Source organism: Saccopteryx bilineata, chromosome 1 (genome assembly GCF_036850765.1).
Source record: "Saccopteryx bilineata isolate mSacBil1 chromosome 1, mSacBil1_pri_phased_curated, whole genome shotgun sequence".
Taxonomy (NCBI): domain Eukaryota; kingdom Metazoa; phylum Chordata; class Mammalia; order Chiroptera; family Emballonuridae; genus Saccopteryx; species Saccopteryx bilineata.
The window spans coordinates 85890371-85916229 of NC_089490.1; the positions used below are offsets into that span (position 1 = coordinate 85890371).

Sequence of the window (25859 nt, forward strand, 5' to 3'; positions counted from 1 at the left end):
AGAGAGAGAGAGTGAGAGAAAGAAGCATGAACTTGTTGTTCCACATTGTTCCTTGTAGTTGTGCACTCACTGGTGGCGTCTCATATGTGCCCTGACTGGAGATTGAACCCACAACCTTGGCGAGCTAGAAATGACACTCTATCCACTGAGCAACCCAACCAGGGCCTGAGCTGCGTTCAATCCAGACCTTTCTGTGGGCAAAGGGTATTCATGAGGGAAGCCTTTTGTGACAGTGGCAGCTGCTTGCAGGAGGACTGAGGCCGGAAGCTAGGAATGTGGCTAAGCTCCAGGGGAACAGTGAAGAGGCCTGAACCAGGGCAGAAGCTGTGGGAATAGAATGAAGAGGGAAGATTTGAGAGATATCTGAGAGAAAGAATATAATCTCCTAAACACTTTTACTGAATGCTTCCTAAGAAAGATGTTACAGGATTGTGGGAATAAAGAGCAGAAGTAGCATTTCCCCCTGTCTTCAAGGAGCTCAGATCCTAGGAGAGGCAGACAGACCTATACATAAAAATATGGATTCAGGGAAGGTCAAGTTCAGGACCACTGCAGCCAGTTTCATAGAGAGAGATCTCTGTATGTGTAAAATCAGTATCATGCATTTCCAAGTGCTTCTGCCACTTACCCCAAGGCTCTTTATATTTATTTATTTATTTAGCAAAAGAGAGACAGACAGACAGGGACAGACAGGCAGTAAGGGAGAAAGATGAAAAGCCTCAATTCTTCATTGCAGCACCTTAGTGGTTCATTGATTGCTTTCTCATATGTGTCTTGACTGGGGGGGGGGGCTACAGCAGAGAGAGAGTGACCCCTTGCTCAAGCCAGGACCCTGCACTCAAGCTAATGAACCTGCACTCATGCTGGTGACCTCAGAGTTTTGAACCTAGGTCCTCTGCATCCCAGCCCGATGCTCTATCCACTGTGCCACCATCTGGTCAGGCTAGGTTTTAAAAAAATTTTTTTTTTAAAGAGACAGGGACAGACAGACAGGAAGGGAGAGAGATGATGTTAATACTGGTGGCTGAGGCCAGGCAGGTTCACATTGGATTCAAGCAGATGGTAGAGAAACTATGGAGCCAGAAATTGTTCGGGCCATATCTATTTATTGGAGGTGAGCAAATAAACAACAAAAGGGAAAGAGCTAATAAACAAAGGAAAATCTGCTATTTGTAGTAAGGGTAAGGGAGCAAGGAAAACCACACCTCATGGTGGCAGTGGTAGAGTGATTTGGGATAATCAGCGCCCAAGGGAAGCATTCATAGCCTTACATAGACCATGCACACGTGCCTCTGCCATGTGCTCATGCACTAATCAAGCAAAGTGCTTATAGCTGGTAAACCTTCGAGCAAGCCTAACAGAGCTGCCTCACATTCCACCTCTTTAGGGTTTCTTGGCTCACAATCTACGGGACAGGTTTCTTCCGGGATGGTCCCTATGCAAGGAGTGAGGTACATTACAAAAACCAAAACAGTATAGTCAGCAACAGAGTTACAAACACAGTTATGGGTGAAATGATAGAGTGGTCAGCAGTACCAAGAGAGGTAAATCTTTCCCTTCTGGCAGAATCCAGGCCAGAGTTCTGTCTGCAGACAGCACAGTAGCAGGTACCAGAGGCCACCCCGGGTGGGCATACCAAACCTTATTGGCCTGTACACCAGGATCTGCTGGTTCTATGTGCAGCAAAGTGGGAGAACTCATAATGGGCCATAAAGAAATTACAAAGGTGTCCTTCATAATCCTGTCCCCCTGAGCACTCAAGGGATAATACACTTCTACCTTAGGCAGCCAGGTACTGGTTGTCCATGGAGTTAACTGGAAGTCCACCTCGAGCCCCCTACCCCACGGTGCCAACAAGACCACCCGTCATAGGTGGGGGGCCTGTACAGTCCAGGGCCATGCCCATTTAAGCCGTTGGCCTTAAGCAGGACTTGGGGCAGGCAAAAGCATGTTGTCCTGATGTCCAAAGCCCGGCTTGAGCAAAGCATCTTTGGTGAGTATCTGCAACTAGATGAGAGCAGCTGCCCAGTGCAGAAGGGCCTCCACCGGAGCTGGGGCCCCCGTCGAGGTCTCTCATTCAAAATCTGGAGTACTGTCCACAAGCAGCGTGTCCATACAGTAAGGGAGCCAGTGCTGCCCTCCTGTCACAGTCCCTGCTTTAAGAATCCATTATACCACTCAGTGATACCAGCAGCCTGTGGGTGGTAGGGGACATGGTACTTCCAGTCCACCCTTAGGTCTTGAGCCCATTGCTTCACCAAAAAAACCGTGAAATGAGTACCATTGTCACTTTCAAGGAGCAGCAGCTGCCTGTACACAGTACTCAGGCAGTCCAGAACCTGTATGACTGCCCTTTGGTCTGGGTTATGGACAGGGTAAACAGTAAGCAGACCGGCGGCAGTATCTACACGTGTGACTGCATACCAGTACCCGTTGGACTTTGGTAAAGGTCCAACGATGTCTATTTGCCACCGTGTCAGTGGAATACAACCTCTCTGGATCTGGCCAGGTGATACAGATTGTCTCTGCAGGTGCTCCTTGGAACACACTGCACATTGCTCGCAGTCTGCAAGTACCTCTGCAAAGGACACAGGCAAGTTCCATGCCTTAACAGTAGCCCACATAGTTTTTTGTCCTGCATGGAGCAGATGCTGGTGGAGCCACTGAGCCATGTCACCTGCAGGCACAGTCTCCAACCACTGCACCCTCACCAAAGTGTCAGCCTCATCATTCCCAGGATGGGCTAGAGGGGCATGCCCTGTGACATGGTGTACTATCTATCACCTGTTTCTGGTGTCCTATTTCCCATAAAGCCTGCCACATGGCCTGACCCCATAGCTGACGGTGTATTACCATCCACTGGTTAATGTGCCAAGTAGCAATCCAAAGGGCCAGTCCATGACAGACAGCCCAGCTGTCAGTGCAAATCACCAGAGGTAAGGTTCATTATGGGCAACTAGCCATATGGCTCTTAATTCCTCCCATTGGCTGCTTTGGCCTGTACCTGTGTCCATCCAAATAGTTTCAGTGGCTGATAGAAGGCTATGGTCGTCCACCTGGCCCCTGCTAGAACCATCAGTATACCAGGCATCCTCAGCAATGGGCAATGTGCCCCTCCTAGTAGGGACTGACTTCAGGTTCTGCCTCCTGAACCCCAGCTGCACCTGATTCTAAGGTCACATAGGTGACTGAATCCAAGACTTCCTGCAGTTTTACTCTCAATGGGCTTGTGCTAAGAGCATAGCATTGTTGCAAGTATGCATCGCACTTGGCCAGGGTGGAGGTTTGGGCTATACCAATACGAGGTTTGGTTGCCCAATTTCTCACTCATCCTGCAATAGGTATGTGGTCTTGACCATAACTGGAATTGTGGTTGTAATACTCTCAGTGGCTAGGAGGGCAGTATACACAGCTGCCAACAGTTTTTCCACTAATGAGTAATGGACTTCAGCACCTTTCCACAGTTGGGACCAAAACCCAATAGGTTGCCATAGGCTCTCTGTCCGTTGCCACAAACCCCTCAGGAGTTACATGGACATCAAGCTCACAGGGACTGGCAGGATCAAACACATTTAAGGCCTGTGCCACCTTGACATCTTTCTTAGCTGCTGCAAATGCACCTTGTGCCTGCTCAGTCCAATTCCAGCAAACCCCCTTCCAAATAAGATGATATAAGGGATGCAGTAACTGAGCTAAATGGGGTATGAATGCTCGCCAATACCCCAACAGCCCTAGAAATTCCTGTAACTGCTTTACCGTAGTGGGTGGGTACAGGGTATGCTTGGATCTTATCTATTATATAGATAAGATAACCTTTGTCTTATCCAACCAGACAACTCCCAACAATTTAACAGATAACCCAGGTCCTTGTAATTTGCCCTCGTTGACCACCCAGCCATACGCTTTCATTTGGGATAGCAGGGTAGGGACTGCTTGCTCCAATTCTGGAAGAGTCACTAGTTAGTATAATGTCATCAATATAATGATACATATGAACTGCCTCTGGTTGTTTCCCTTTAGCCAGGTCAGCAGCCACCAGCCCATGATACAAGGTGGGGCTATGCAAATAGCCCTGTGGTAATATTCTAAAGTTTATTGCCACCCTTCCCAAGTGAAGGCAAATTGGTCTTGACTCTCTGCAGCTACATCAATAGAGAAAAAGGCGTTAGCCAAATCTGCCACAAAGTGGTTTGTCCCCAACACATGGCTTCACCGATCCATCAGGTTAGCTATTGAGGGTACAGCAGCATGCAAAGGGGGAACAACTTTATTAAGTTCTCTGTAATCCACTCGCCAGGTTCCATCTGGTTTGCGCACAGGCCACAGTAGGGAATTGTAAGGGCTGTGTGCCAGCCAGATAATTCCCACCTTTTCTAGTTCAAGGACTGTTCCAGTGATTTCTTTTCTTTTTATTTTTTTAATTATTATTATTTTTTCTGAAGTGAGAAACAGGGAGGCAGAGAGACAGACTCCCGCATGCGCCTGACTAGGATCTGCCCAGCATGCCCACCAGGGGGCAATACTCTGCCCATCTGGGCTGTTGCTGCGAGGCAACTGGAGCTATTCTGGAGCCGTCCTCAGTGCCCAGGCCAACTTTGCTCCAATGGAGCCTTGACTGTGGGAGGGTAAGAAAGAGACAGAGAGAAAGGAGAGGGGGAAGGATAGAGAAGCCGATGGGCGCTTCTCCTGTCTGACCTGGCTGGGAATCGAACCCGGGACTTCCACACGCAGGGCCAATGCTCTAATGCTAAGCTAGCCAGCCGGGGCCTATCCCAGTGATTTCTTCATAGCTGCCTGGCAGGCAGTACTGCTTCGTGCTAGTCACACGCCAGGGAACCTGTAATTGCAAGGGGGAATGTGCTACGTGACCCCACAACACTGCCTTCACAACCGAGACTTGCAGGTGGAACTCTCTGGCTGTAGTTTCCAACCACAGTCCTTGTAAGACATCTACCCCCAAAATATGTTTAGGAATAGGGGATACAAATACCTTATATGGCTTAAAAAGCACTTTTCCTATCCCCAGTGGAATAGTTAATGGCTGTTAATGGCTTCACTTGAACAGTTTGGCCTCCATACCCGTCAATGGCCACTGGGGTCCCAGTAATCTGTTCTGGGCTCCTATAAACAAGGGAACATTCTGCCTGACCAGGTGGTGGCACAGTGGATAGAGCATTGGACTGGGATGTGGAAGACCCAGGTTTGAGACCCCGAGGTCGCTAGCTTGAGCGAGGGCTCATTTGGTTTGAGCAAAAAAAGCTGGCCCTGGCCAGTTGGCTCAGTGGTAGAGCGTCGGCCTGGCATGCAGGAGTCCTGGGTTCAATTCCCGGCCAGGGCACACAAGGGAAGCGCCCATCTGCTTCTCCATCCCTCCCCCTCTCCTTCCTCTCTGTCTCTCTCTTCCCTTCCCACAGCCGAGGCTTCATTGGAGCAAAGTTGGCCCAGGCGCTGAGGATGGCTCCATGGCCTCTGCCTCAGGCACTAGATAGAATGACCCTGGTTGCAACAGAGTAACGCCCCAGATGGGTAGAGCATTGCCCCCTGGTGGGCATGCTGGGTGGATCCTGGTCGAGCGCATGCGGGAGTCTGACTGCCTCCCCGTTTCCAACTTCAGAAAAATACAAAAAAAAAGCTCTCCAGCTTGAGCCCAAGGTCGCTGGCTCGAGCAAGGGGTTACTTGGTCTGCTGAAGGCCCGCGGTCAAGGCACGTATGAGAAGGCAATCAATGAACAATTAAGGTGTTGCAATGTGCAACAAAAAACTAATGATTGATGCTTCTCATCTCTCTCCGTTCCTGTCTGTCTGTCCCTGTCTATCCCTCTCTCTGACTCACTGTCTGTCTCTGTAAAAAAAAAAAAAAAAAGAAGAAGAAGAAGGGAACATTCTGCACCTGTATTCACCAAGGCCAATACCCATTGTACGTTAGAAGGGGACCGGTGGATAGCCAGTTCCATGTGTGGCCTCCGGTCCCCACCCATCCCTGTTAGATGGGTCCCTCAGCCTTTGTCCTATTCAAACTGGAACAATGCATCTTGGGGATCCTCCCTCTCCTTCAGTAGTCTCTATCATATAATTTTGTAATCATGTCACCCACACACCAACCGTTTTATTGGTAGCTGCTGGGGTCGTTCATCTCAGCGGCTGGAATCTCTGTCCTGGTTTAAGTTGCTACTAAAGCTCCAAAATAACCTTTATTAGGCTTGCCATCCAATTTCTCCCTATCTGCCTCAGCCACAATTAAATCTACCCATATCTGTGTTCTGGTAACTTTCACAGGCCCATTCCTCTTGCTAGTCAGAGGGGAAGCAAGGGCAGCAACCCTCACAGTTTTGTGATTCCGTGCTACCTCCAGCTCCCCTAAAAATGCTACCATCGAGGGAGAGGGGGAGGGGGAGGGGTACAGAGAGAACTGGATGGAGGGTGGCAGAGGATGATCTCTCTTCGGGTGATGGGTATGCAACAGAACTAAATGACAAGATAACCTGGAAATGTTTTCTTTGAATGTATGTACCCTGATTTATTGATGTCACCCCATTAAAATAAAAATTAAAAAAAATAAATAAATAAAAATGCTACCATCTGTGTAACCACATTGACAGGCTCTCACATAGGGGCCCAGGATAGCCACTAGTGACCCAAAAAGGGCTGATGGAGCATTGCAGAGGATAAGATCCTGCATCCGGCCATAAACACTTCCTTGTCTGGTCCACAGGGGCCCTGGATTGAAAACAGCATTCTTCATACCTAGTTTCTGAAGGACCTTTACTAACTCACTATAGCACTGCCACTTACTCACTGCCCCCAGCAAGTCCCCAGCATTCTGCCAGACCATACAATTGGCAGCCATCACCCATTCTAATAGGGTATGGTTTCCTCAGTTGTCAGGGCAGTTCTGAAGATGCTGCCTCAAGGAGGAGTGTGTGCTAATGATGGCCAATTTCTCCATCTCTGTTTCAGAGAGCATGATGCCATCCATCCCTATGTCTCACAACCTTGGTAGCCAGGCTGCCAGTGGCTCCATGGATTTCTTCCTGAATTGTGCCCCCAATTCCATCAGCTCTATCTGGGTATAATAAGGCTAGACCACAGAGTGCTCCACTATCTGTGGAGGAGGCTGTGGTTGCCCCTGAGGGACTATTTGCTGCTAGGATTTTACCTTCTTGGCGACCACAGGCTGTGCTCTGAGTCTGCAGGTGGCAACTGCAGTCTGAGCCTCCCCCTCAGAAGAGTTGAAAACGCCTGCTCCTGCCAACTCAGAGCCACTCCACTGGCAGGAATGCAGCTCCATCTTCTGCGCCCACTTTGGCTTCTGTGGCGGCCAGCTCTCAGCCTGAAGCTGACTCTCGAGCTCCTGAACCAGCAGTTGTTTCTCCAACAGCCGTCACTGCCAACGTTCAGCTTCCAGGGCAAACTGCAACTCACGAACCCATAAATCTTTGTCCAGAGATTGCACCAGTTTCAGGCACCATTAGAGCTCAGCCTGCACCTCACACTGCAACTCTTTGACCTGGTTGGCCTCCTTCTCCAGTACTTGCTCCAGTTCACACTGTCATTGGCACTCAGTATGCAGCTCATCCTGGAGCTTTTGACCTCGCCCTTGGTTTCTTCTTGCAGGATTGTAAAAAACACCCATCCCAAGGTCCCCACCAGGAAAACCACTGGGAACAGCCACTCCTCTATTCCACCCCTCAAGGATGTCGCAGGCTCCATACTAATCTGCTCCAAATCCTGCTCGCTGCACCAGATGTAATGCCGGTAGCCAACGCCAGGCAGGTCCACATTGGATTTGGGCAGACAGTAGTTAAACTGCGGAGCTGGAAAAGGTTGGGCCATTCCATTTAATAAAGTCTCACAATGGTGGAGAAGCACTCAGGCAGGGAAAACCGTCTCTCAGGCAAACAAACCACAAAATGGCCCCTCACAGTGGCAGGCAGGCAATTCATGCATCAGCAATCCCGAATCTCACTCTAGCACAAGCACCAGTAGCCTTATAGAGGCCATACACACATGGTGCAGCCACACACTCACGTATCAATTAGGCAAAGTGCTTGCAGCTGGTAACCCCACGAGTAAGCCTAACACTAAAGTGACCAACTTTTTTACAATGAAAAGGACAAAAATAAATTGAAGAAAACAATATCATAAATAAAAGAAACATTTTATTCATTGCAACAATACACTATAATATGATAAGCGCATAATAAACATTTATAATATTTTAATTATAATTATGCTTATATGCCTATTAATTTTTAATAATAATTGTAAGAAAAAAGTACTAATTTAGTGAAACTAAATATCAAACGAAACCACTAATGTGGAGTAATATTCGGATATATTTATCATTTTCTAATTAAAAAACATCTGTTTTGCCTGACCTGTGGTGGCACAGTGGATAAAGCATCGACCTGGACTGCTGAGGTTGCCAGTTCAAAACCCTGGGCTTGCCTGGTCAAGGCACATATGGGAGTTGATGCTTCCTGCTCCTCCCCCTTCTCTCTCTCTCTCTTTTTCTCTCTCTCCTCTAAAATGAATAAATAAATAAAAATAATTTTAAAAATCTGATTTATGCAACTATTTAATCAAAATATGTTATTAATAGATATGGTTTGAGGTTAGATTTCCACTTTAAAACTCAAATTTTGGGAAAATACTTGTAAATAAAATTATACATATTTGGAAATTATTAAATAAATAATGAATTAATAAAACATGAATTGTGCTTACCTATGTTTGAATATTCATTGAGAAAAAAATAATCGTGAGTCTACAATGTTGTATGTGCCATGTCATGTTTCAGTAAGAAGTACACAAAGCCATTTGCGTGCTTGGTATATTGTGCGCTCTCTCAAGGTCTCCCATGTGGAGCACATGTGTCTCATAATTGCTTCTTGCTGCACTGTACTGATCCTTGAGGAATCGTCATGTCAAATACAAATACGTCATATCACATGCAATGGATCGTCTCTGCATCAATTGAATACGGACATTTACAGATTAGTCTTCCAATATCAAAAAGGAGGACATTATAGGAGGACACTTTTTGAGGGAGGATGGAACTTACAAAAGAAGGACTGTCCTCAAGGAGGAAAATTGGTCACTTTACTAACACAGCTGGCAGTGTAGTGTGGAGGTTTAGACTTAGCAGCCCTTGATCTTGAACAAGTTATTAAATTATCTTAGCCCAAGCCCAAATTAACTATCATATCAAGTTGAATGAGGCTGGAACCTGGGGGAGAGTGAAACCCTGAAGGGCCTTGTGAGCTACCATAAAGGTTTACACTTTATTATTAGTCCAGTGGGAAGCTACTGGGGTGGTTTTTGGTCCCAACTTATTACCACTTTTCTTTTTTTTTTTTTTTTTTTTTTCATTTTTCTTAAGCTGGAAACAGGGAGAGACACGCCCACCATGGGGCTAGCTCTGCCACCAGGGGGCGATGCTCTGCCCATCCTGGGCGTCGCCATGTTGCGACCAGAGCCACTCTAGCGCCTGAGGCAGAGGCCACAGAGCCATCCCCAGTGCCCGGGCCATCCTTGTTCCAATGGAGCCTTAGCTGCGGGAGGGGAAGAGAGAGACAGAGAGGGGTGGAGAAGCAAATGGGCGCTTCTCCTGTGTGCCCTGGCCGGGAATCGAACCCGGGTCCTCCGCACGCTAGGCGGACGCTCTACCGCTGAGCCAACCGGCCAGGGCTTATTACCACTTTTCTATTGAGATGTAATCTACCTACAATAAGTGCAAAGATCCCAAGTGTTGAGTTACATGAGTTTTGGGAATTTTGTATATCTATGTAACCGCTCCCTAAAAGAAGATATAGAACATTTCTGTTACCCCAGAAAGGCCCTGCCTGTTCCTTTCCGGTCAATTCTCCCAGTGTCCAGAGTACTATATTGTGTTTGGGGTTTTTTTTTCTTTTAAAAATTCATTTTAGACAGGAGAGAGAGACAGAAGGAAGCATCATCTCCCATATGTACCTTGAGCAGGCAAGCCCAGGGTTTCAAACCGGCGACCTCAGCATTTCCAGATTGACGCTTTATCCACTGGGCCACCATAGGTCAGGTATTATGCCTGGGTTTTGAAGCGATTACTCTGGCTGGGGGGCGGGGGGCAGAGGACAGCCTGAGAACCGCAAGGAGAATATAGCACAGGAGAGAGATGATTGGTTACAATGAGGTCGCCTAGCAACCAAAAAGTGTTGACAGTTCCGCGATGCCCTCCCCATCCAGGGTCCTCCCCTCTTCGCGAAGGAACCAGTAGGCAGCAACGCCCTACGTCCGGGGCGGGGAGATGCTTCCTATTGGTCCATTCTCCGGAAGCGATAGGATTGGTACTCTCGCCCAAAGCCGTGCGACCGTCCGCTGCGTGTAGGTACGCGGTGCATGCCGCCGGCGCGTGGTGCGTGGCTCGTGTGTTGGTGGGTACGCACTCACTTCATGCTGGATTAAGATCCTTCGCTCTGAGCATCAGTTTCCTTCCTTTGCTGTAGTGGAAAGTGCCCCTGCATGGGGCGCCGCAGGCCCTACCACGCAGCCCCACTGCCGGCCAGAGGCGTGCCTCAGCGATTGGGACGCGAAGGAGGGGGCTCAGGAAATCCCCGGAGACCCAGGCCCGGGTGTCTGACTGACCCTCCCGTTCCCAGACTCCCCAGCGTCGGCCAAGATGTTCGTCTTGGTGGAGATGTTGGACACTGTGCGGATCCCTCCGTGGCAGTTTGACAGAAAGCTCAACGACTCCATTGCCGAGGAACTGAATAAGAAGTTAGCTAACAAGGTATTGGGCCTACCGGGTTGCTGCTGAGCTTTGTCACGGGAAGGCCCACCACTGCCCACCCGCATGCTGCAGGCCTGGCCTTGCTCATACCAAGTCTTGGCCTTGGGCAAGGCTTATCTCAGAACCCTGGTTCTTCACCCGTTCTTTCCTTACCCCACAACGATGTAGAGGGAATCAAAAGGGAAACTGGGTTTGAGAAAGGCCCTTGTAACTGCGAATTGCTAGATTTCACACTTCCAACCTACTTTGCAATCTGGGCCTTAGTTTCCATTTGTAAAATAGAAATAATAATTGCTGTTCAACCACACATTGTTTTTGTGAAAATGGATGGTCAGTAGATTTATCCATTCATTCCTGCAAAGAAATTTATGTGCAACTTCTTTGTGCCAGGTCTATGTGCCATAGTGCCAGCTCGCCAGAGGTCTACCTACCGCCTTTTCTGTAGTAACCCTCCTCAGTTATTCTGTGTATATCATTCTTTCCTTCTTAGCTCTTACTATACTCTATTTTTTTTATTTGTTTACTGTGTTACTGTTTTTCTCTTTTCCTCTCCATGAAGGCAGGGGCCTTTGTCTGTCTTCTTCCCCACAGTTTTATTGGGGGATATTCCTCCATATTATGCAGAGCCAGGCACAGAGTAGATGTTTCATAACTACTCTGTTGATTGAATGAATGACACAGACAAGGTTTCGCCCTGTAGTGTGATGGGAAAAGCAGATACAAATGAGAGGGTCCCACAGTTGAGTCTGATGACAAGTTGAAGTAATGTCTGCGGAAGACAAGTGTTCACAAGCTAGTGGAAGAAAGGAACTTCACCTACAACTAGGATGACAGTCTACTTTGTTAGGGTGAGGAGGAGTTAACTATGGAATTAGTTTTTCCGTGGTGGGAGGGGCTGGGCAGAGAGAAGAGCTGTGCAGGCAGACAAAACAGCATTTGCAAAGGCCCTGTGGCCTTTGGAGGGAATACTGCACTTTCATGGCATGGAGGAGGCCGGTATGGCCTGGCCAGGCTGACACGGTGGCAGCGGTCAGGCCACACAGGGCCTGCGGGACTTCGTGGGGTTTTGGTCTTCATCTGTAGAACAGCAGGAGATGATAGATAGGGAGGAGCCAGCAAGAAGAACATTGGATGGGTTTAGACAGGAGCTAAGTCCCTTCCATAGAGTCTGAGCTCACAGAAGGATTGTGCAGATCTGGGTAGTTTGTGGTGGTGGCGAGAACTCATAGAGTGCTTAGTAGATGGCTTCTGGTTACTTTGTGATGTAGAAAGCAAGGAGTTTTGTGTGTGTGTGTGTGGGGGGGGTGACCACTGTAGAGAGAGAAGGTATGCAAAATCCGAGAAAGGAATGTCCTGCTTTTGTGGTATGGGTCCTTCAGTGACCTGTTGAAACAAATCTTTTTTTTTTTTTTTTTACAGAGAGAGTCAGAGAGGGATAGACAGACAGGAATGCAGAGATGAGAAGCATCAATCATTAGTTTTCTGTTGAGTGTTGCAACACCTTAGTTGTTCATTGATTGCCCTCTCACATGTGCCTTGACCACGGGCCTTCAGCAGACCGAGTAACACCTTGCTCAAGCCAGCGACCTTGAGTTCAAGCTGGTGAGCTTTTTGCTCAAGCCAGATGAGCCCGCACTCAAGCCGGCGACCTCGGGGTCTCGAACCTGGGTCCTCTGCATCCCAGTCTGACTCTCTATCCACTGCGCCACTGCCTGTTCAGGCAAATCTTTCTGTATTTGAATTATTAAGTCATTTGAGAAGAGACCTCATAGAGAAGTCCATGGTTTGGCCAAGAGCATAGAGCTTGTGCTGGACTTAGCCTCATTGCGGTGAGATCTAGCGAGGACTCTTGAGTTCTCTGAGGTTCTTGCTCATCCTTGAACAGTTCTGCAAGGTCTCTAATTGGGAGGTGCTGACACTGGTGGCAGATTAACAGACACCAAGCAAGTGGCCAGTTGTTTGGAGCATCCTGGGGTGGGTATGGAGTGTGGGAGTTCTCTGCCCATTCTTGGGACCTTGGCTATGTGTCACTCTGACTGCCTCAGTCTCTGTAGTCATGTCTGTGTTTCTGAGACTTTGTGAGCAAAACAGATATTAGCTGTGGTTCTGATTTTCACTGAGCTGTGAGCTCTCGCAAGGACTTGGGGACCTTGCTTTGAAGGTTTAACAGTGGTTTCCCTACCACTGATCCATACTAGTAATAATAGTGATTCTTGATTGACTATTATTATTTCTAGCATGTAAGCCAGGTACTGGGATAAGGGCTTTCCATTTTCTTTATTTAACAAGCCTGCGAACCTGGCATGTCCATTTTTGCAGTTGGGGAAATTGAGGCTCAGAGAGGTGACCTTGGATGTCACATAGTGAATGGTGGAGCTGGCATTGTAAAGTGGATCAGCCTTGTCACCAAAGACTCTGTTCTTTCCAGAACTCTATCTCCTTTTGAGGTTACAGCAATGCCCCAGCTCATTTCCAGCTACTAGATGGGGGTGATGATATCTCCTCTGAGGTGGTGGGTCTCAGAGACTGCCTGGCAGCTGGGCCTCAGGGATCACCGTGTGTGTGTGTGTGTGTGTGTGTGTGTGTGTACACTGATGCACATAGGTTGTGTACAACGTGGGACTCTGCATCTGTCTTTTCGACATCACCAAGCTGGAGGATGCCTATGTGTTTCCTGGGGATGGCGCGTCGCACACCAAAGGTGCGTACCCTCTCCTCTTGGGGCACTGGGTTTTTGAGGCTCAGTTTTTGGTGGTGGGAGTCCTCATCTGGAAGTTGGGAGACCTGGGGGCTAGTCCTGACTCTGCCAGGAATTGACTGGGTAACAGTGGGCGGAATCTTCTCTCTGGGTCTCAGTTCCTCGTTTATAAGAAATGGGAGGTGTTGGCCCTGGCCGGTTGGCTCAGCGGTAGAGCGTCGGCCTGGCGTGCAGGGGACCCAGGTTCGATTTCCGGCCAGGGCACATAGGAGAAGCGCCCATTTGCTTCTCCACCCCCCTCCCCTCCTTCCTCTCTGTCTCTCTCTTCCCCTCCCGCAGCCAAGGCTCCATTGGAGCAAGGATGGCCTGGGTGCTGGGGATGGCTCCTTGGCCTCTGCCCCAGGCACTAGAGTGGCTCTGGTCGTGGCAGAGCGACGCCCCAGAGGGGCAGAGCATCGCCCCCTGGTGGGCAGAGCTTTGCCCCTGGTGGGCGTGCTGGGTGGATCCCGGTCGGGCGCATGCGGGAGTCTGTCTGACTGTCTCTCCCCGTTTCCAGCTTCAGGAAAAAAAAAAAAAAGAAATGGGAGATGCTTGACCAGGCGGTGACGAAGTGGATAGAGCGTCAGACTGCGTTGCAGAAGTCCCAAGTTCGAAACCCCAAGGTTGCCAGCTTGAGCGCGGGCTCATCTGGTTTGAGTAAAGTTGACCAGCATGAGCCCAAGGTCTCTGGCTTGAGCAAGGGGTTACTCGGTCTGCTGTAGCCCCACGGTCAAGGTACATATGAGAAAGCAGTCAATGAACTAACTAAGGTACTGCAACGAAGAATTGATGCTTCTAATCTCTCTCTCCCTTCCTTTCTGTCTGTCCCTATCTATCCCTCTCTCTGACTCTCTCTTTGTCTCTGTGAGAAAAAAAAAGAAAGAAAGAAATGGGAGGTGGTCTGGCTGGATGGCTCAGTGGATAGAGCATTGTTCCAGCATGTTGACATTCAAGTTCAATCCCTGGTCAGAACACAGATGAGAAGCAATCAATGGGTGCACAACTGAATGGAACAGTTAAGTGGAACAATGAGTTGATGTTTCTCTCTCCCTCTTCCCCCCCTTCCCTCTTCCTTTCTCTCTTTCATCCCCTTCCTATCTTTCTCCCCCTTCCTTTTTCTCTCTCTCTCTCTCTCTCTCCCTCTCTCAAAATCAATGGAAATTTAAAAAAAAGTAAAAGAGCCTGACCAGGCAGTGGCGTAGTGGATAGAGCGTCGGACTGGGATGCAGAGGACCCAGGTTTGAGACCCCGAGGTCACCAGCTTGAGCGCGGGCTCATCTGGTTTGAGCAAAATTCCACAGCTTGAGCTCAAGGTCCCCGGCTCCAGCAAGGGGTTACTCGGTCTGCTGAAGGCCTGCGGTCAAGGCACATATGAGAAAGCAATCAGTGAACAACTAAGGTGTTGCAACGCGCAATGAAAAACTAATGATTGATGCTTCTCATCTCTCTCCGTTCCTGTCTGTCTGTCCCTGTCTATCCCTCTCTCTGACTCACTGTCTGTCTCTGTAAAAAAAGGAAAAAAAAGAAGAAAAAAAAAAGGGAAGTAGATGAGGTGATTCTCAAGGCCTCTCCAGCTTCGAGATTGGGGCTCTATGTCTATGCCTCCTTTAGTCTCATCTGCTCCTGAGTCCTGCTCTTTGCCTGGCCCTCAGGTTGGTCAGTCTGATGGGGGTGAGAGGCAGGCAGAGACACTTGGAGAGATCATTGCTGGCTTAAAAGTATGCAGGGGAGCACACCTGTCCTTCCTAGAGGAAGGCTGGTTGAGGGTGAGGGACTTTGAGGGGCACTAGGATGTAATGGTTAAAAGTGTGGCCTCTGGGTTCAAATCCAAACTCTGCCACTTAATTCACTTTATCAGAATATGTAACCTCTCTGTGCCTTGTTTCCTCATATGTAAAATGCAGCTAACAGTGGTTTTTATATTACAGGACTATTGTGAGGGTTACTCAATTAATACACACAAAACTCTTAGGACAGGACCTTGGTGCATAGTGAGTGCTCAGTGCTTGTTGATGTGAACTTTTTCTCTTGAATCTGTGCATCAGCTAGGTGGTTTCTTCTGCACTGGCTTGGCCTTATGTGTCCGGTGGTTGGAGGACTGTTTGGTGGTGAGGTTGGGGCTTCAGCTGGGATGGCTCACCTCTGCTCCACATGGTCTCACCTTTTAGTAGGCTGGACTAGGCAAGAGAGCCCCTGCTTATATCCCATTGGCCAAAGCAGGTCACATGGCTGAAGGCTGCAGAGGCTGCGGTGGCAGCAGCAGCAGAGGATGGAGAAAAAGGGTCCACCTCTCCATGCAGTCACATTAAAAGGCATGTGCACCAGGGATGAGAGGGGTGGCTAGCAGATAGGAGAGAGGGACGGAGAAACAGAAGGAGGGCTACTGTGAGAAGAGCTCTCAGGGAGGGTGTGGGCATTTACTCTCCTGCTTGGGCTCAACCAAATCAGAAGCAAAGGACAAGTGGGCCATTTAGGTATTTCAGGGCTAGTCAGAGTCTGGGCATGGGATTCGGCATATCTGCCCAGACTTGCTGAATCACAATCTCTGGGGTGGGGCCCACAGACTGTTTTAACCAGGAACCAGGTGATTCTCACTCAGGGACACTGGACCCTGGCCCGTCCTGCTCAGCCTCTTGGCACAGACAGAGGTGTGAGCATTCCAGAGCGTGCCATGAGGCTGCCCTGGTGACCGTGTCCAGGGATCTAGAGACTTAATTAGCTTTCATGGATGCTGTTGTGCTCTGCAGAGAGCCCTGAGAAACAAGCTGTTTGAAGGAGCTAGGAGCAGTTTCATTAGCTGAAAAATAAGACAGTGTCACAAGGGCCTGTCTACAGAGGAGGGTGCTATCGAGATGAACCCACTCTCTACCTTTGGATGTGGGCGTTGGTTGTCCAGGAGACAATATGAGGCACCAGATGTCAAGGAAAACATTTAATTTGAAGAAAGTCTATCCATTGATTTGGTTGTTTCTGCCAGTGGGCATAAGATTTCACTTGGTATTCCTCATCCCCCTCCATTTACCCAGGTCACCCATTTTTGAGGGGGTGAGTTATGAGGATTAGAGCACTGGGTTGGGCCCCTCATGGACCTAGATTTGAATTCTGGCTCTGGCCTCCCTGGTGGGACCTTGGGCAAGTAACTTCCCCTCCTCAGCCCCGGTTTCCTCATCTGTAAAATAGGGTTAACGTTGGCAGCTATAAAGGTCCTCGTGGCCTATTGAGCACTGTGTAAGGTGAGTTGTTGATTTCTAGTGGGGATCAGTCGCCCTGCTTTGAGGCTGACCCTGGCTTGGGCCTCCTTCCCCTGTCCTGCTCTCACCCGGGGTTTGGCCGAGAACGTGCTGAGAGAGGGCTTAGCACCACCATCCTGCCTTTGAAGATTCACTTGCCAGTTTTTCTGTTCCTTGTACTTCTACCCAGGCAGATTGCTTTACCTCTCTAAGACTTGGGTTCCACATCAGGAAAAATAGTGTAATAGTAATAGTAATAGTAGTAGCCACCTCAGATAATGAGCGTGAGGAGTAAACGAGAAAAACCATGTGCAGACTTTGGTACAGAGGAAGTGCTCACAAGATGTCAGTCATTGTGTGTGATTTGTGTCAGTGGCCCAATTGGCCAGCCCCTTTTTTTTTTTTTTTTTAAGTGAGAGGAGGAGATATAGACAGACTTCCCCATGTGCCCTGACCTGGCCCTACCCAGCAACCCCTGTCTAGAGCCAATGCTCAAACCATGCAAGCAATCCTTAGTGCCTGGGGCCGATGCTTGAACCAGTTGAGCTACTGGCTGTGGGAGGAGAAGAGAGAAAAAAGGAGGAGAGAGAAGCAGATAGTCACTTCTCAAGTGTTCCCTGACTGGGGATCAAACCTGGGACATCTGTATGCTGGGCTGATGCTCTATCCTCTGAGCCAGCCAGTCAGGGCCTGCTTTTTTTTTTTTTTTTTTTAGTTGTGATAAAAAATACATATTATGACATAAAATTTATGCTTTACCACTTTTTTCCCCCATTGATTTTGAGAGAGGGAGAAAGAGAGATAGAGAAGCATCAGCTTGTATCCCACTTAGTTGTGCACCCATCGGTTGCTTCTCATACCTGCCCTGACCAGGGCTTGAACCAGCGGCCTTGGTGTTCTCAGGATCAAGCTGATGACCCTGGTGTGTATGTGTGTGTGTGAGAGAGAGACAGAGACAGAGAAAGACAGAGAGGGACAGATAGGAACAGACAGACAGGAAGGGAAAGAGATGAGAAGCATCAGTTCTTCTTTGCGGCTCCTTAGGTGTTCATTGATTGCTTTTGCATATGTGCCTTGACCTGGGAAAGGAAGGCTACAGCAGAGCGAGTGACCCCTTGCTCAAGCCAGCAGCCTTGGGCTCAAACCAGCGACCTTGGGCTTCAAGCCAGCAACCTTTGGGCTCAAGCCAGTGACCATGGGGTCATGTCTATGATTTCATGCTCTTGCCAGCGACCCTGCTCTCAAGCTGGTGAGCTGCGTTCAAGCCAGTGACCTTGAAGTTTCAAACCTGGGTCCTCTGTGTCCAGTCCGACGCTCTATCCACTGCACCATGGCCTGGTCAGGCCATTTAACTATTTTCAAGTGTGCAGTTCAGTGAGGCAACCCTATGTCTTCTGGGACAAATTTTGCTCAAGCCTACAACTAAGAAAGTCTTCCTCTTCTTGGTGGCCCTTCTGACCATCATTTTTGACTTTTCAGGCTTCCCATCTGCAGGCTGAAGATCCCAGAACTTCAGCTAGGGCTCTTGAGAGGTAGCCCCCAACACAACACTGTCCTGACTGGCCCTCCAGCTGACCCTGTGACCTGTTTTTTTAAAATTGAGATATAATTCACATACCATAAAGTTTACCCTTTTATAAGCATACAATTCAGTGGCTTTTAGTATAATCACAGTGCTGTGCAACCATCACCCCTAATTCCAGAACATTGTCATCACCCCAATAAAGAAACCCTGTACTCCTAGTGGTCACTCATTTACTTCTCCCAGCCCCTAGAAACCACTAATCTACTTCTGTTTTTGTTTGCCTGTTCTGGACATTTCATAGAGGTAGAATCATAAAATATGTGCCCTTTGTAAGTGGTTTCTTTCACGCAGTGTGGTGTCCTCGAGTGTCATCTACGGTAGAGCACACGTCAGCACTTCAATCCTTGGAGATGAAATACTCTCCCCTTGTATCCCAAAAGTGTGTTCATCAGTCATCTCTTGGCCTCCTGGATGGCTTACCACGTGCTTTTGAATGTGGTTGTTCCCTGGGCAGAGGATCATATTGTCCTGCACCCTGCCCCTCATAAGTCTGGTGCCCAAATCAGCCTGGCACAGACTGGGTAGGGGATCTGTGGGGATTTATTAAGCTGAACTGGTGTTGTGTCATATGGGGGACAGGATTTTTCCATCCTGTGGTTAGGTGACCCTTGGCTGCCCTCATCTGCTCTCTGTGAGGTCAGATGGGGACCTGTCATCTTTATGATGTCTTAGATGACTCATGTTTGTCTCCTCACAGACAATGAGGGATTACCTGATGCCCCCTCTGTCCTTTCCCCATGCTGTCCTGCCCAGTGGAGCCATGAAGAGGCAGCCTGGCAGGGAGATGGGGGCCATGTGGGCCTTGCTGTCCCTTGGCAGACCAGACAACCTGAGGGTGCAGTGGCTGAAGCCTGTGTTTGGGGATTAAACCTTCTGAGGCAGGCGTATTCAGCACTAGGGCAAGACTGGGAGTCTCCTAATAGCAAGACAGTTGTGTGAGCTGATTGCCCAGCCTCTATGCAGTAGTAGAGTGACAGATAGCTGGCATGATCGGATCGAGATGGTCACTTGGTGACTGGCAAGGGTCAGCCCCCTAGTTATTCTCTAGCCCTGGCTGAATTCAGGCCAGTGGTGGATACATCGTGGACCTCCCCTCCACCCTAGAACTTTAAGCAAGATGCAGGAGTGACAAGGAGATGGCTTTTGCCAGGCTCTGGGGTCAGAGTAGGTGATGCAGGCACAAACCTAACTTGTTCTTTGGGCTTTGGCAAATGGGGACCACCAAGGGCAGGGCGCGAGAACCTACAGAAGCATTTTTGCTGGATTATCAGCTCTCTCCCCGCCCCCCCCCCCCTTAATTTGAGGGCACTTTTAACATTTCATTCCAGGTCAGAGCTGTGCCTAGGGCAACTTCACTAATCATTCAGGGCCTTGGCCAGGTGCTTCTGTCCTTTTTAGAACTTATCTATCTATTTATTTATATAAACTGCTGTTTATGACAGGAGATAGTTGGGTTTTGTTTTGTTTTTTACAGGGACAGAGAGAGAGGGATAGATAGGGACAGACAGACAGGAACGGAGAGAGATGAGAAGCATCAATCATCAGTTTTTGTTGCGGCTCCTTAGTTGTTCATTGATTGCTTTCTCATATGTGCCTTGACCGGGGGTAGGGGGGGGAGGGCTACAGCAGACCGAGTAACCCCTTGCTCGAGCCAGCGACCTTGGGTCCAAGCTGGTGAGCTTTGCTCAAACCAGGTGAGCCCACGCTCAAGCTGGCGACCTCGGGGTCTTGAACCTGGGTCCTCCGCATCCCAGTCTGATGCTCTATCCTCTGCGCCACCGCCTGGTCAGGCGAGATAGTTGTTTTTTAATTTATTGATTTTAGAGAGGGAGAAAGAGAAACATCAATTTGTTGTTCTACTTATTTATGCATTCATTGGTTGATTTTTTGTCCCCTAAGGATTTTATTTATTCATTTTAGAGAGTGCAGAGAGGAGAGGGAAAGCCTGAGGTTCCGAACTGGTGACCTCAGTATTCCAGGTCAATGTTTTATTCCCTGCGCCACCACAGGTCGAGATCATTGGTTGATTCTTGTATGTGCCCTGACCAGGGATCAAACCCAAAACCTTGGCTTATCAGGATGATGCTCTAACCAATTGAGCTATATGGCCAGGCCTCCTTTTTGGAATTTAAAGGAGAGAGTCTGAAGGAAGGTTGGAATTGACTTTTTTTTTAATTTATTTATTCATTTTAGAGAGGAGGGGGAGAGAGAGAGAGAGAGAGAGAGAGAGATAGAGAGAGAAGCATCAACTCCCATATGTGCCTTGACCAGGCAAGCCAGGGTTGTTTTTTTGTTTTTTGGGGTTTTTTTGTATTTTTCCGAAGCTGGAAACGAGGAGAGACAGACTCCCGCATGCGCCCGACCGGGATCCACCCGGCACGCCCACCAGGGGGCAATGCTCTGCCCCTCCGGGGCATCGCTCTGTTGTGACCAGAGCCACTCTAGCACCTGGGCAAAGGCCAAGGAGCCATCCCCAGCGCCCGGGCCATCTTTGCTCCAATGGAGCCTCGGCTGCGGGAGGGAAAGAGAGACAGAGAGGAAGGAGAGGAGGAGGGGTGGAGAAGCAGATGGGCGCTTCTCCTGTGTGCCCTGGCCGGGAATCGAATCCGGGACTTCTGCACGCTAGGCCGACGCTCTACCACTGAGCCAACTGGCCAGGGCTAAGCCAGGGTTTTGAACCGGCAACCTCAGTGTTTCTAGGTTGATGCTTTATCCACTGCACCACCACAGGTCAGGCCTGGAATTGACTTTGCAATCAGCAGTGGACCAGAATCTGGGCTCAGTTGTGAATTATCAGATGGACTTGGGAGCCAGCTCGCAGTTCTGGGGCTATTGCTGCTGGCATCTTATGAGGGATGAGCTGTGGCCTTGCAGGGGATGGCATGAAGGTCCCTCTGGCTCAGCTGCTGGGTCTGGGCCCACAGAGGGACTCCATGTGGACAGCTAGGCAGGCTCCTGGAGCAGCCATGGGTCCTCTGGGTCAGTGTGCTGGCAAGTGAGGGCTGCTTATCACATGCTTGCTTCATTTCCAGTCCATTTTCGCTATGTGGTGTTCCATCCATTCCTGGACGAGATCCTGATTGGAAAGATCAAAGGCTGCAGCCCTGAGGGAGTGCACGGTAATGGCCACCCAGACTCCTCAGACAAGACCCGGGAGCATGATGGGAACAGCAGTTGGGACAGTGACTGGGCCAGCCAGTCTCCCTTTAGTTTCTGTGCTTCATGTGGTCAGGGCAAGGGTCAGCTATAGAAGCAGAGTCTTCCTGTGGTATCAGAGAAGCTTGTGAACGAGAATAGTCAGCCCCCCTCTTGTGTTCAGTAATGGTGCGGACCTCAGCCGGCTGAGGCTTCACCGTGAGGCCGGACCTCAGGACCTCAGGGTGGGCCCTGGAGCTGGTTGGTGGAGGTGACACAGGTTCCTCAGCACCCACTGGTCCATGTAGTATGTGGTGTCCACCTCAGAATGTGGTGGCTGTTCAGGGGTGTGAGTGGCATAGATAGAGGCCCATGTGGGACTCCGAGGTTGGGGACAGACCTGGATTTCCATTGGAACACCTGCCCCATGGGCAGCACAGAGTAAGTGGCTTGCCTCTTGAGAGTATCCAGATCCCTCTTTGCTTAATTGTCCACTGTGAGATCCTGTCTCATGCTGTCACTTGCTTTCAGTCTCTCTAGGGTTCTTCGATGACATTCTCATCCCCCCAGAATCACTGCAGCAGCCGGCCAAATTGTATCCTCCCAAAGTTAAAGTGGGTCACAGAGGAGCTCAGCCAGTTCTCATTCCTTGTGAGGGTCCTGGGCTCTGAGGCTGCTGACCTCTGTGCTCACCCTGAAGCACCGACCTATCTGTGCTTCCCACAATGACCATGGTGTCCAGATGCCCGTGCTTTTGGGCTGTCAGACCTGGTTGTGTCTGTGGTATGCTAGGCAGGGGACTGGTAATTTCCAGTTCACTTTATTTAGGTTGTCCCTGCAGGAATCATCTCAAAGATAACTTCCCTTGAGAGCTTTGCCTTGACTGGCTCCCCTCCCCTCCTCCCTGGTCTGCAACAGCTAGCATTTGAGGGCTTGACTGTGAGGGTCCTGGGCTGGGTTGTTTGCTGGTCTTCCCCATTGTCCCCATCCCAGCCCTCAACCTGCTACACTGGAACTGTCTTTCTATACATCCTCCCTGAGACTGCTCAATGTGAGGAACCACATCCTATCATGACTTAACCTGTGGAGCCCTGCACAGGACCTGGTATAGGAGAGGCAGGACCCTGGGGCTGCCACTAGAGGGCAGCATGGGCTCTGTAGGGAGACCAGGGGTTCCCCTTGCTGGTTCAGCACTTTGGCTGGGCCTGTGCAGGCCCAAGGACAGGGTCTGTGTGATTCCAGAATTTGTCAGAAAACTTGATCCAGCCCAGTTGGTCCTCTTGCCAGCTGCAGGCCTTCAGGCACGTGTCCTCCCATCCCACCACCAACCTCTTGAAAACTGGGAAAGTCCTTGTGCTGCCTGCCTGGTCAGTGTCACAAGGTGCAGGTGGAAAGGGAGGTGGAATTGCATCATGCACAGAATCCAGGATCGTTTTAACTGACATTGGTGGGCCGGTGGCGGGTCCTTGGGAAGCACTTTCTTTGTGTTTTACCTCCTCATAACAGCCCTGTGAGGGTGGGCCTCACGAAAGTCCCTGTTTGATAGATGGGGACCCTAAGGCACTGACAGATTGGGGTCACCTCGTGGATGGTGGAGATGATTCTGCATTTGGCAGTCAGCCTCTGAGGGGATGTGCAGACTGAGTCAGGCCCGGCAGGAAGGGGCCCCTGCTCAGGAATAGGCTGTGGTCAAGTATCCTTTCCTGCTTTGATGACCAGAGGAAGCCTGTGGGTGCTTGGTGGAGGCCCCCATATTCCCAGCCTGAATCCTGGTCCCCAAGAGCTCCTGTTCCTCCCGGGGGGGGGGGGAGAACTGGCCCAACCTCACCACTTGCACATGGGACTGTTTTTCCTGAGACTTCCAGGAGCTCCTCCATGGCCTGGTTGTTGCCTTGACTCGGGCTCTGTCCAGCGATGACGCCGAGCAGGTGTGGGTGTGGGAGTACGAGACAGAAGAAGGCGCACACGACCTGTACATGGACACCGGTGAGGAGATCCGCTTCCGGGTGGTGGACGAGAGTTTTGTGGACACATCCCCTACCGGGCCCAGCTCCGCTGTGGCTACCACTGCCAGTGAGGAGCTGCCGAAGAAGGAGGCCCCTTACACGCTTTTGGTGAGATGTCCTGATGTGTGGCCAGAAACGACTGTATGGTGGGAGAAACCAGCCATGGAGTGGTGGGGTGACTTGGGTCCTGCTCCTAGAAGCCCCTCTCCCAGCAGCTCAGGGTGCAGGTCTGGGTGGTCTCTGGCCATCACTTCTCCCCGGGGAGCCTTGGTTTCTGTAGACTGGGGTAATAACCCTTTTGGTTACTGCTGTCAGAGCAGTTGAGGGTGGGTGAGTCACATTTTTGCCGCAAGAGAGGGACAGCCAGAGATGGATGACAAGGCCACTGTTAATGGGTTGAAGGAGAAAGAAACCAAAAGAGGATATGGGAGGAGCCAAATTCCCAAGGAGGGTGGGGCTTCAGGGAGGGTGACCCTCAGGGTTGCTTCAACACCAAGAGCTTTGACCAGCCAGATTTGACTTGGCTTCTTTTTGCCTTTTACCCTCATGAACTCAGTGACACATGACAAAAGTAGGGTTTTGGGGGCCTCCTAGTAGAGTTTTCTGTTGTAATGTAGGTCCCAGGTTGTTCGCTTTGGGGGTGGCTGTGTCTTTGTCAGAAATCTAGGTGGCCCAGGGCATCCCATCTATGTGTATTTGGTGGCTGGGGCTCAAGGTCACTAGGCCTTTCTGGAAGAAAGAGACCCCAGGTGGCTCGGGAGGGTATGCCCATGACTCGCCTGCTAGTGCCTGGGTTTGGACAGGCCTGGGGATGAGGAATGGTCCCAGACTACAAGGCCTTGGGGTCAGGGGCTGTGCCTTCAGTAAACCAGTACTTTCTGTACAGACCTCAGAAGGTGGGGCAGGAGAGGGGTCTGGCTGTGGGTTCATAAGTGCCAGCTGGGAGCTCTGCATCTGCTGGGAACCATGGACAAAGGGCTCCTGTTGCCTTCTGTGCCAGTTGGCTCAAGCCCTGAAGGTAGATGCAATGTGCCTGTTCTCTCTCCCTGGCAGGGATCCATTAGTGAGCCAGGCCTGGGCCTTCTGTCCTGGTGGACTAGCAGCTAGCCCTAGGACTTGAGAGTGGACCAGCCCAGTCAGCAGACCCCATCCTAGCCCTCTAGGAGGTGCCTGAAGATGACAGCAGCTTCACAGATGCCTGAGGAGCAGAGTGTATAGCAGGGAGCTACAGGGCATGGCCAGGGCCCTGCCAGCTTGTCCATTCCCCAGCTGTCCTAGGCTTGCTTCTCTTCCTTGAAGTCCTGCTCTCTGTAATGGCAAAGACATTTAATAAACAGCTGCATCAGTTGAAGAGCCACCTGTCTCAATAGCTAGTGTCATGTTGCCACAGGTGGGACATGTCCATCTCTTTAGGCCACTTGTGAAGACAGCCCCCCAGAAATGGCAGGACTTGGGGTTTTAGAGAGCCAGGCTGCCTCAGGCCAGGCTTCAGGCTGGCTGGGCTTGGTGGCTTCTAAGGTAATACAGGGAGCAAGAGGCTGGGGGGGTAACTGCCTTGGGCCATGGAAGCTGTCAGTTGCTGAGGAGTCTGAGGGTTAAGGGACAAGCACTTTCCTTCCCACTAGCATATGGAGGCAGAAGCTGTGAGCTTTGCTGGCCCAAGGTGAGGGTCGGAGACCAGCTGTATCCTCCCCACACACATCAGTACAGTAGCCTGGAGACAGCACCCTCTCAGAAGGTGGCCACACCAGGAACACCCTGTGAGTCTGCTGAGGACCCCCAGATCCTGGCACTAGGGGAAGCACCCCATTTATTCAGAATGTCTTTGCTAAGTTCCTCCTGCCCTTTTACCCACTTCTGCCAGGACAAAGACACTGGTTCTGTAGTAAGTCTTATCTTGGTGAAGGGGCCCTTGCCCTGGCCTTTTTGATCCACACATAGTGCCAGTGGGTATGGCTCCAGGGGGGAGGAGCTACTGTGGATCAGTGCCTGCAACTGCCTTGTGCTGAGGGCTACAGGACATTGTGCAATGTGGACTAGCTCTGACCTTAACAGGCTGGCCTGCATGGAAGACAAGGACTATGCCCACTTGTGTTTGGAGGACTGAATGCCCAGGCCAGGGGAAGGGGAGCAGTGGCATGGGAGCTCTGGCACAGCAGCACTAGGGCCCTGGTTTTAGCTGCACAGAAGCAGAGGGCCTTTCCCTGGGAGGCTCCAATTTGGGCCCAGCCTGGAGTGGAGGTATGGGAGGCTGACATGCAGGCAGATGTGGGTTAGGAGCAGGGAGAGGGGCTTAGAAGTGTGACAGCTCATTCTCCTTCACTGTAGTGACAGGTCCAGCTGTGGCATGGTTAGAGGGCCTCTACCAACTTTGGTTAAAAGACACCTCCCCCCCTCC

At 50.2% G+C, this 25859-nt stretch overlaps 1 protein-coding gene and 1 non-coding gene across 5 annotated transcripts; one reads left to right on the forward strand and one right to left on the reverse strand.

Annotated features, from left to right (window-relative positions):
- Nucleotides 1–9615: 9615 nt before the first annotated feature.
- On the reverse strand, nt 9616–9691 carry TRNAA-AGC (transfer RNA alanine (anticodon AGC)). Its single transcript has one exon. It is a non-coding gene; the product is annotated as a tRNA-Ala (tRNA).
- A 629-nt stretch (nt 9692–10320) lies between these two features.
- Nucleotides 10321–24818, forward strand: POLR3H (RNA polymerase III subunit H). Of its 4 annotated transcripts, none has more exons than XM_066256924.1 (7): nt 10321–10393; nt 10638–10768; nt 13373–13469; nt 21353–21439; nt 21987–22050; nt 23368–23569; nt 24515–24818. In XM_066256924.1, exons 1-7 carry the CDS (start codon nt 10378–10380, stop codon nt 24566–24568), a joined length of 651 nt encoding a protein of 216 aa, XP_066113021.1. In that variant the 5' UTR covers nt 10321–10377; the 3' UTR covers nt 24569–24818. The 4 variants fall into 4 exon arrangements, with proteins under 4 accessions (XP_066113021.1, XP_066113047.1, XP_066113030.1 ...); XM_066256950.1 differs by having other exon boundaries at nt 10323–10366; XM_066256933.1 differs by having other exon boundaries at nt 10325–10416.
- Nucleotides 24819–25859: the final 1041 nt, after the last annotated feature.